We start from the raw sequence: 12001 nt of genomic DNA on the forward strand, positions 1-12001 counted from the left end.
ATTTATTCTCTCTTATTTATAAAGATCGTTTTTAATTTTTCATTTCTAACGAATACCACTGTAAGAATTATCTACACACACATTCCTCTCCCCACCCCCCCTTAAAGATTGTTTCTTTACGAGCAATTCTAAAAGGTGGGAGAGACAGAAATTTGTGAACAAAGGTTACAGATGTTTTTCAGAGTCGTGAATCTACAGACTTATTCCTTGAGGGCGGTGACTAAACCGAATTCATTGCTTGTATCTGCAAGATCTTTGACGTCCCCTGTTTCATGGTAACACACAATAAAATGAGCTGAATGACTAAATAAATTTTAACGAGAGCATGTGGACCATAATTTATTATGACTCTGGATAACAGTATGGGTGTGATTATTGTCCCTGTGTCTTTCCCATCTTGATAAATGACACCATCACCGATTAAGTTATTGAAGGTAGAAATCTGGGAGTGGATTCTTTCCCTCACTGGCCCTTGTATTCGTTGTTCATTGCTGTGCAAGAAATTATGATGCAACTGATGGCCTAAAATGATCATGAATCTTTATTTGGCTCACTGCTAGATAGGTTGTTCTCACCTGGGGACTCTCATGAGGTCACAGTCACATACTCCTGGGGTCTTTGTCATATGAAGGTTTGACAGGGACCGGAGGATCCTTTGCAAGATGATCCACTCGCACAGCTGGCTAGTTGCCGCTGGCTGTCAGTTCCTCTCCCTATGGGTGCTTATGCAGGGCACCTTACGTGTCTTCATGACAGAATGGCTGGTCCCCTGTAGAGTGAGTCAACGATCCAAGAGAGCAAGACGGAAGCGACAGTGTCATGTATGGCCTCACCTTGGAAGCCACACACTCTCAGTTCTTCAGTGTTCTACTCACCACGCGGTTCTGCCCTGTTGGTGTGGGAGGGTCTGCACAAAGACCCCACTACCAGAAGACCAGGGTCATTGGGCGCCATCTTGAAGGCTGGCTACCAGAGTTCCAGTCTTCCGTACATGTTCTTTTCATTCTCCCTCTTCCAAAATCTCAAATAGAATCTCTTCATTTCATTTCTCCTGCCTCTTGCCTAGTCCAAGACTATCCATACTCAGCTCTGCTGTGATAGCCTTCCACCTGATCTTTCGGCTCATCATTCTAATGCATTCTTCACATAGCAGCCGTTCGTTTTTCCAGTGAATTAATTCAACATATTAGTTGTGTTCTTACTACATAATAGGTTTGTTCTAGATTGTCAGAATATAGCAGTGAAGAAAACAAAGACCTTAGAGCTTCTATAAAGCAGGGAAATAAATGAATAATAATGGGAAATATTAGGTGGTAATATACATACTACCGAAGATTAAAACAGGCTAAACGAAAGAGAGGGCACTAGGAAAATTAGGAATGTGTGGGTGCTGTATTATACAGGTCTGTCAAGGGTGCTGTCTCTGATTAGTTGACATTGGGAAAGAAACCCCAAAAGATAGCAGGCATGCAAATATCTGGGTAAGAGAATTCTAAGCAGAGGGAAGAGCAAAGACAAAGGCCCTGATCATGCTTGATGTGTCTGAGGAATGGGAAACCAGCCAGTATGGCTAGAGCAGAGGAAGGAGGACAGCGGAGGGCATCAAGTGTTGCAGGGCTTACAGAGGACGTTGACAACCTTGGCTTTACTTTGGGTTGATGCAAAAGTCATTGAAACGTTTTGCTGACATGATACGACTTGCTTTTTAAAAAGGTCGCTTGGACTGCTCATTCCGTGATCTCTTATTTATTTTTTAAAAAATGTTTATTTATTTGTTTTATCCCAAGCAGGCTCTGCATTCAGGCGTGGCGTCCATCGTGGGGCTCCATCTCGTGACTGTGAGATCATGACCTGAGCAAAATCAAGAGTCAGACGCTTAACCCACTGAGCCACCCTGGCGCCCCTCATCCTGTGACCTTTTAAAATGTAAATGATATCAGGTCACTTCCACTGCTTAAAGCCTTCTAGGAATTCCCATTGCGCGGCTATTATGATCGTCATGTTTATTGCTATTATTGAAATTGACACCCCACTATTCTCTATCACAGAACCCTGCTGATTTCCTTCCTAATACATATCTGACTAGCAAATATTATTATTAGGCTGTTTTGTTTATGGTCTGTCTCCTCCACTTGAAAATATGTACTCTGGGGATGTTGTGGGTCTTTCGATCCTAAATCGTCCCAGGACTCTGTTGTTCTTGGAGCTCTTGTGTTTGTTCTTTGCACATTTTTTTTCTGTATCTTCCCTCATTGTCATATTTGGTCGGTGACCTACTTCTAGCAATGCTAGAGTTTGTTCGCAGTTCTATCGAGCTCACAGGTGGTGCCCATGCTGCTGGTCCCTCGAGTAACAAGGGGGTTTGATCACCAGGCTCAACTGAACACTGAAATCACCTGTAGAGCTTTAAAGACTATGAAGCCTTGACCTACTCCTAGATAGGCCAGTATAATTAGTCTGAGATGCCGTCTGAATATTGGTAACTTGAAGGCTTCCTTAGGGATTCTGAATTGTAGTAACATTTGAGAACCACGGGATTAGATGACATTGGTCTCTATTTTAAGACAAAGCATACTGAGTAATACTCTGTAGGGCTATGTGGCTTTCTTTTTTAAAATTCAGCTTAGTAGCTACAGAAAGACTCTGGCCACACCCATGGATGACTTCCAGATCTCTGCCTAGCATGGCCAGATAGTTTCTCCAGTGTCCCAACACACACTGTCAGTGGCAGAAATAAAATTCTTGCCTTCATAAGAGTGGTTGTTCTGAGGGCATTCAAATACATCTGCTGACGACAAGGCTATAGGAAGCCAGGACTCTTCTGTATGAATTTGTGCTGAGGCAGAGAGAAGAAGGGGATGAAGCAGAGAAAACCTCCATTTCTTTTTTCTTGTAATTTCTAGCATGTTCATGTGCAGAGTTTCTAAGCCAGTAACAAACTAAAAACCTCTTGTGTAGAGGAAGCTTCAAGAAGGTTCTAAGGTTCTAAGAACCTTCATGCTAACCCTTTGGTCATCAGAACTGGAGGGGCACATGTACCCCAATGTTTATAGCAGCACTTTCAACAATAGCCAAATTATGGAAAGAGCCCAAATGTCCATCAAGTGATGAATGGATAAAGAGATGTGTGTGTGTGTGTGTGTGTGTGTATATATATATATATATATATATATATATATATATATATAGATATAGATATAGAATGGAATACTACTTGGCAATGAGAAAGAATGAAATTCTGCCATTTGCAACAATGTGAAGAAACTGGAAGGTATTATGCTAAGTGAAATAATTCAGAGAAAGGCAGATATCATGTTTTCACTCATATGTGGAACTTGAGAAGCTTAATGGAGGACCATGGGGGAAGAGAAGGGGAAAAAAACAGTTTCAAACAGAGAGGGAAGCAAACCATAAGAGACTCTTGAATGCAGAGAACAAACTAAGCACTGATGGTGAGGGCGGGAGAGGGGAAAATGGATGATGGGCACTGAGGAGGGCATTTGTTGGGATGAGCACTGGGTGTTGTATGTAAACGATGAACCATGGGAATCTACCCCCCCCCCCCAAACCAAGAGCACATTGTATACACTGTGTTAGCTGACTTGACAATAAATTGTATATAGATATAAAGTGGATGTTTCAAACTACTAAAAGTCAATGGGGCAGGTCCAATTTACAGCTTAATAGTTGGCTGCTACATGTGGGTGCCCCAACTGGTGTTGGAGATACTGGGCAGGAGGCAATGCCAGAGCTCTCCTTTACCCCTTAACCCAAAGCCCACTCTATGCCTTTTGCAAGTGATTTACTGTGTGTTAACAGAGCCTGGGGCACTTCCCATTGAAATGTCTTTGATCCCGTGTAACTGGATTGATTTTTTTCCTTGGCTGATCTAGATTGGACGACTGATTATTGGACAGAATGGCATCTTGTCGACACCTGCTGTTTCCTGCATTATCAGAAAGATCAAGGCCGCCGGTGGAATCATTTTAACAGCCAGCCACTGCCCTGGGGGACCAGCTGGAGAGTTTGGAGTGAAGTTCAATGTTGCCAATGGAGGTATGTAGTTTAGAGGATACCTTAATCTTCACGGTTTCTGTCCTCTTAGGTTATTGTAGTCTTACAATGACTCTGATGGTAGACGAGCAAGGTGGAGAGGAAGTGGCTCAGAAAGTTCCAGTGAGGGATCTGTCTTAGGGTTCTCCAGAGGAACAGAACCAGTAGGCTATAAAGAGATTTATTATAAGGAATTGGCTGGGTTTCCGTTCAACATGGCAACGTAGGAATATCTGGTACTCACCTTCTCCCATGGACACACCGAATCTACAGATACATGGAACGATTTCCTCTGAAAAACAAAAACCTAAAAACTAGCACAGCAACCCCTTTCCATAGGGCAAGTGAGAGGGAAACCACTTCAAAGTGGGTTGAAGAGGCTGGGACACAAACCCACCACCGGTGAAATGATCCACCCTCTGGAGAGAACAGAAAACCTAGAGAGTCTCCCCAAGAAAGGGAGGGTTCGTACTCTACATTGGGCACCCCACCTTTTAAGACTGGTACCTGAGAGATGCGCCCCTCCAAAACATCTGGCTTTGAAGACCAACTGGCTCGTGCCCTCAACCTGAAGTCTATGACAAACTGAGGGATGGCTCTTAAAGGGCCTACCCACAGCCACACCTGCCCCGGACCCAGCGAGGGAGTTAGCTCACATGATTATGGAGGCTGACAAGTCCAGAGACTGTAGACCCAGGAGAGCGATGGCAGAGTTCTAGTCTGAGTCCCAAGGCCTGAAAAACAGCACAACTGATGGTGGAAGTTCCAGTCCGAGACCAGGTTCAGGTTCAAAGGCAGGAGAGAACCACTGTCTCAGCTTGAAGCCAGACAGGGAGAGTGACTTCTCCCTTACTCAGCCTCTTGTTCTGTCCAGGCTCTCAGTGGGCTGGATGAGGCCACCGGTAGTGGGCACTTTACACAGTCTCCTGGATGCTAATCTCTTCCAGAAACCCCCTTACAGACACACCCGGGATAAGGTTTCACCAAATATCTGGGCACTGTGGGGCTCAGTCAGGTTGACATATAAAACTAACCTCACAACGCTTGAGGTGGCCTAATGAGATCTCGAACCTATTTGGTGTTTTGCACCTCTGCCCTTCTTAGCACAGTCAAATGGTTGAATAATTGATGCTTATCTGATGTGGAAGGGGTCTGGATTAAAAAAAGAATTTTTTTAATGTTTATTTATTTTTGAGAGAGACAGAGTGTGAGTGGGGGAGGGGAAGAGAGAAAGGGAGACAGAATCCGGAGCAGGCTCCAGGCTCTGAGCTGTCAGCACAGAGCCCAACGTGGGGCTCGAACCCAGAAGTCACGAGATCATGACCTGAGCCAAAGTCGGACGCTCAACCGACTGAGCCACCCACGTACCCCTAGAAGGGCTCTGGAGTTTAAAATAGGAACTTGCTCTAAGTCATTTAGACCATTCCTGTTATTTGGCAGATGAACAAATCAAATCCCCAAGAGGCTCTTGTTCAAGTTCACATGGCTGCTCAAAGCCAGACAAATGAGTTTTTAACATAACTCATAGACTTCCTCTTTCCTATAGCGTTGACTTTGTCTCACTGAAATGCTTATGATCATTCCACTTTTTTCTTATATTAACAGAAATTTATAGTTTGGAGGTCTTTGTGGGGTGGTTTATATATATAGGGGTGAATTAGAAGAACAATTTTAATTTTTTTGTAATGTTTATTTATTATTGAGAGACAGAGACACAGAGCATGATCAGGGGAGGGGCAGAGAGAGAGGGAGACACAGAATCCGAAGCAGGCTCCACGCTCCGAGCTGTCAGCACAGAGCCCGACGTGGGGCTCAAACCCGCGAACTGTGAGATCAGGACCTGAGCCAAAGTCGGTCGCCTAACCAACTGAGGCACCCAGGTGCCCCGAAACACAATTTTAAACACATATTAAGTTAAGGAGAATAATAAATGGGTAGCTTGTGTCCATTATTTGTTTTTCTATTTTGCGCTTTTTTTTCCCCTAAAAGATTTTAAGGTAAATTAGAGCATGAAGACATTTTACACCTAGATATTTCTGAATACATCTCTTCAAAAGAAAGACCTATTCCTACATAACTACATTATCAGGCCTAACAAAAATAACACTAATTCCCTAACATCCTCTAAAACCTAATCTATATTGAAAATTTTCCAGTTGCCTCCAAAATGTTATTTATAGCTGTTTCATCCCAGAACAGGATTCATCCCAGAACCATGCCTTTCATCTGCTCGTCAAGTCTCTAAATTTTAATCTTGAACCCTGAGTCTGCTTTTATAGGTGGGTAGGAGCTGATTTTTAACCAACAGCAGTTACTTTTATGAATCTGAAGGCAATATTTATTATTTCCCCCTCCTTACAGCCATTTGGGACATTATCCAAACAAAGGAATTTCACTCCCATCAAGTGTTAAAAAAAAAAAAAAAAAAAAAAAAAGACCCGCAAAACACCTTACAAAGTGTCCCGTGATGGGAGAAGCTCTCCTTCATTAAAAATCACACCTAGGACCACATCTAGTCTTGCAACAGGTACTGAGAATTTCAGGAAAAAACAGGCAGTATTCAGGTATTTTATATGCTGTTAACGCAAGAGATCGAATGGGCTCAGAAAATGGCAGTTTGCAGAGAAATATGATATGTAAGTTGACAAACTAAACAATGGATTTCAAGTAAGCATTTGGAATTTATGTTTGGTTTCATATCTTGTAAGAACAGCTCAGTCATCTCGATGACATCCTGTGCGGCATAAAGGGAGAAGATATTATTTAAATACCCATTTTGTAGACTGAATTACAGGAGGAAGTGAGACCTACTCAGCCATAGAGGGAGGGGATTGAGTTTATCATTTAGCCTTTGACTATATTGAAAGTCCCTCTCTTATGCTTAATTCTTCATGTTTCCATGCCTTGGCATCATTAACGAAGCTCACATTCCTGATGGCATAGAGAGATTCGGTTGGTTCTTCCCACTCAAAGTAGAATGAGTTTTACCATAAGTTCTTTTTCGGGAGAAGCATTCATCTCTTTTCATTGTGTGCCATATGGATACATTTTATGGAATTAGTAGGCACATTCAGGGAAATGGGACGCATCTGGAACTATGTTGTTTTTATTTTATTTTATTTTATTTTATTTTATTTTATTTTATTTTATTTTACTTTACTTTATTTTATTTTATCTTATTTTATCTTACTTTATTTTATCTTATTTTATCTTCTTATTTTATCTTATCTTATTTTGTGTTTATTTATTTATTTTGAGAGACAGAGCATAAGCAGCAGGAAGGGCGGAGAGAGAGAACCCCAAGGAGGCTCCATGCTCAGTGCAGAGCCCAACGCGGGGCTTGAACTCATGATGGGGAGGGAGATCATGACCTGAGCCGAAATCAAGAGTCTGACGCTTAACTAACTGAACCCCCCAGGCGTCCCTGGAACTATGTTGCTTTTAAAATGGATTTAGAGCACAGGACCATTGTGAGCATGTTTTTAAGTATAGGGGAAGGTGCTAGAGGGGAAATGGAATCAGTAATAAAAATACTGGATGTTTTTTGAATCTTACCATGTGCCGGGCACCATAGTCCGACCTTTACATGCATTGTCTCCCTTAATCCTCCTAACAGCCCGATGAAGTGACTGAGGAATAAAATGGTTTCAAAAACTTAACGGCATGTCACAGAATCAGTAAGCTGTGGCACTCAATCAGAGCCTAGATTCGGAGAAGAGGGCAGAACATTTGAATAAGAAGGCAAGGAAATGAGGAAGGAAGCAACTCTGAGGGGTGCAGAATGGAAGTCTGGGGAAATAGTTCCTAGATCTGTGCAAAAAGAAAGTAAGAAGAAAGGTTGCCTGCTCAGATCATGGGACAAGGATAAAGAAGGGACTTGGAACATATTTTGTAAAAGGTACTCTGGAAAATTTGTTGAGAATTCATAGGAAGTTGTGCAGTGAAGCAGCCTCATTCTTAGGGGCAAGCAGTCGGTGTTATTTTGTAACTGCCCCCAGCAATGTGTGGGAGTCTGGGAATGGCAGCAGTGGGGGAAGGTGATGGCAATGTCCCAGGGTTGGGGAATGGCAGCGTGGGCTTGGCACGGCCTCGGGGGGGGGCTTGTACTCATTACGGATGTCTGAGCTGCCATCGGACTATTAGGGTTCAAAATCCAGCCTCTGTTAATTACCAGTGATGGGACCTTGGTTAAGGGTCTCCCCCCTTCTTCAAATTTCAGTTTCCCCATTTGGAAAATGAGGATAATAAGAATTCTTCCTTCATCTGCTTTTTGTGAGTGCCCAATTCCATATAAAGTGTGAAATGCGGTGTATGTAAGTTTCAGTACAGGTTGGCTCATGTTATTATGCTAACAAAGGTATGGCTCAAATGGTGGACCAGAGGGTCTTGCCTGGGATAAGAGACCATGGAAACTAGAATGGACCACTGGCCTGTGATTAATCAGGTGATGACGAGCATTAGTATAGGAATGAGCAGGTTCAGCAGAGGTACAGAGTAGGGTGGTTGGCAGATAAGGAATTTATGGGCTGAGGACAACCCAATTTGATATTTTTGAAAGGATTTCAAGCGACAACAATACTTCAGGTATGACCCTGCCAGCCATTGGCTAAAAAGAGGAAAAGTCATCGGAGTAGATGACGTCAAGGAACTTGGAAGTTGTCAGCGGCTACAGAGGTTGCTGATGAACTGTGAGGGTAACAATGTGAGTGGCTGATAGGCATCATAGAAAACCAACATTCTAGAAGCTGTTTTCCTTTTGGAAACAGGTGTGCTTTGTCATTGAAATTCGGACTGTTTAAAAGTGAGGGACAGAGCTGGCTATTGTATTAGTGTAGCTCTAAGGATTAGGATAGAAAAGAAATTATTTCTAGATTTCTCGTCAGTTGAAAGTTACAATATAGTTGGGTAATTCATACACAACCCATCTATTGTCTATCGTTTATATTTTAGATCTCAGTGTACTCATTTGATTGAGTGTACTCATTTGATTTCCCAAACTTGTTGCAAAAAAATCTAAAGTGACTTGCATTAAGATGTAAAAATTAAAAAGAAAAGAAAAACAGAAAGAGGACGAATTGTTGATTTTCTATTCATTTAAAGTGTATCACAGCCTAATTGTCCTTTTGATCTTGTAAGGAAACGGATCAAATATTTTTTGTTTAAACCTCATTCCATTTATTTAAAAAAGTTTTTTTTTTAATTTTTTAAATGTTAAAAAAAATTTTTTTTAATGTTTTATTTATTTATTTATTTATTTATTTATTTATTTATTTTTGAAGGAGAGAGAGAGACAGAGCATGAGCAGGGGAGGGGCAGAGAGAGAGGGAGACACAGAATCCGAAGCAGGCTCCAGGCTCCGAGCTGTCAGCACAGAGCCCCGATGCGGGGCTCGAACCCACGAACTGTGAGATCATGACCTGAGCCGCAGTCGGACGCTTAACCGACTGAGCCACCCAGGCGCCCCTATTTAAAAAAGTTTTTAACTTTATTGATTTATTTTGAGAGAGGCAGAGTGAGTGGGGGAGGGGCAGAGAAAGAGGGAGACGGAGAATCCCAAGCACAGGCTGTGCTGCCAGTGCAGAGCCCGATTCGGGGCTCAAACCCACAAAACCATGAGATCGTGACCTGAGCCGAAACCAGGAGTCAGAAGCTTAACCGACTGAGCCACCCAGGCACCCGCTTTAACCTCCTTTTAAAAACTTGGAAGTCACTAGAGAGCACGAGTTGGGGGAAATAGTTGACCCTGGTAAGAGCTGCCTCAACAAGGCAGCAGACCTGGGAGTAGAAGCCATACTTTTTTTCTCTAGATGCACTTAGGAGGCTGCAGTTTAAATCTGGGATCCCTCACTTGTGTCAAGTGCATATCCCATTGATGTCTCATATCCTGAATAAAGCAGATTACATAACCGGGTCTCCCTAGCAGGTGTGAAACTATTTTTAGGCAAGATGTATCATTACTCAGAAGCGGATTCAGACAAACAAACGTGGGTTATTAGCCTACGTGGAACAGGTGAGGCTGACCAAATTTCGTCCATCATGGATGAATACAGCATAAGGAATACAGAGGCTAACCGAACTGTGAACTGTTTGTCCACTGTTTGGAGAACAAACGCACCTTTCTTTTGCTTGGCGGTGAAGGAGATGACATATCTCTGATCGAAACTGCAGACACCTTTTAAAAAATTTCTTTTGGGTGATGCGCTATTTTCACGTGTTAGGTCCTGCCCCAGATGTGGTCTCCGACAAAATCTATCAGATCAGCAAGACAATTGAGGAGTACGCCATATGTCCTGATCTTCGAATCGACCTATCTCGGCTTGGAAGACAAGAATTTGACCTGGAGAACAAATTCAAGCCATTCAGAGGTAATAGATTATATTTTGAAAAAGAATAGCTCCGTGAACGGGGGTGACTCTATCTTCTGCAGGGGAGGGCACACATTAAAGCGTTTGGATTGTCCATTTGGGGGTTGATGTTTGAGAAATAGATGTACCACGACTGTGGTGCACCGAGAAGTCAGAGCAGCCAAGATCTTCAGAACTGGCAACTTTCGAAAATGACTTTCTAAACCCAAGATCACTTTCAGTAGAGGAAAAATGTCATGGCTGACTCCGTTACAGCGTTCCAAGGATAGTCTGTCAATTGCCAAAACATGTCTTTGCTTTTCTAATCAATTAAGGCGAAGATGCTGGAATGCCTTAAACAGTTGAGGAGAGACTCAACAAGGTAGTGGGGTTCTTAAAATGGCCCATGGAAGGTAGGCATTTCTTTTCCAAGCCAGAACCATGCCATTCAACTTGATTCAATGCACAAGTAACCACCTATCCTATAGCAAGTACTGTGTGAGGAGATTTTACAAAGGAACTCAGTAAGTACTGAATGGAGTTAGGCAAAGAACAGAATGAAATTGCCCCAAATATCCTATACCGTAGAGTGACTAAAACTTCTGGAGCACTCAGATTATAACCTTTAAATTTGTGGGTTAATATTGAACCGTATAATACCATCAATATCATATATACGCATATTATTCCCCTCTCTTTTATCTTACTGCTTTTGCCTAGAAGGCATACAATTAGCGATAAAGCCAACTATTTACTCCTTTAGTGCCCTATAAGCTTGAATACAGTTTGTGTTAAGGTGTTGTCTTTAGTTGACTTAGCTAAAAGCATGAAATGCCTGGCTGACAGGCACATGGCATTTGTGGGACAGAGAAAACCTTGAAATGGACTGTTGCGGGGTCACACTGTTAAGCTAACACGACTGCCTTTTTTTTTAATTTTTTTAAATTTTTTAATTTTTTTAATTTTTTTAGCGTTTATTTATTTTTGAGAGAGAGAGAGACAGAGCATGAACGAGGGAGGGTCAGAGAGAGAGGGAGACACAGAATCTGAAACAGGCTCCAGGCTCTGAGCTGTCAGCACAGAGCCCAACGCGGGGCTCGAACTCATACCGCGAGATCGTGACCTGAGCCGAAGTCGGACGCTTAACCGACTGAGCCACCCAGGCGCCCCAGGACTGCCTTTTTCTTGAAGGATTTTGAGTCCACTGCTTGCTTAGCCAATCGGCAGACATTGACTGAAAGCCACGTGATACTGGAAGCCATGTGCCTCCTTTTGTAAATCTAGCTGGGAGCATGCACACGCACACACACGCGCACGCGATGTCTTGACAACTATCGACAAGAGATGGATTACGTGAAACAAAATGATTTAAACATGCTTGCGTACATACATTTGGGAAAACTGGACGAGGAAGTGACTGGGAAAAACCAGGCATTACCGTCAGGAAGAAGTTGTTATTGATTTATTGATTTTTGGTTCTTTCACGATTTTTATGGTTGTTCCAGAGACCCCCGTGTCTTTGGTGAGCTCAGAGTCAGGCAGTTGCTGCAGCCCCATTGCTAGTTTGCTGAGTTTTCTCCAATGCTCCGGATACCAGGAGGTGG

General features: G+C 42.7%; 1 protein-coding gene across 1 annotated transcript in view; it reads left to right on the forward strand.

Moving 5' to 3' along the window:
- PGM5 (phosphoglucomutase 5) overlaps positions 1 to 12001 on the forward strand; it is a 183106-nt gene that overhangs the window by 16461 nt on the left and 154644 nt on the right. Inside the window, exons 2-3 of the mRNA XM_042964222.1 lie at positions 3894 to 4056; positions 10272 to 10418. Coding sequence (XP_042820156.1) covers positions 3894 to 4056; positions 10272 to 10418 — 310 coding nt within the window. The remainder of the gene's footprint in view (positions 1 to 3893; positions 4057 to 10271; positions 10419 to 12001) is intronic.

This window comes from Panthera tigris, chromosome D4 (assembly GCF_018350195.1).
Source record: "Panthera tigris isolate Pti1 chromosome D4, P.tigris_Pti1_mat1.1, whole genome shotgun sequence".
In the NCBI taxonomy this organism is placed as follows: Eukaryota; Metazoa; Chordata; class Mammalia; order Carnivora; family Felidae; genus Panthera; species Panthera tigris.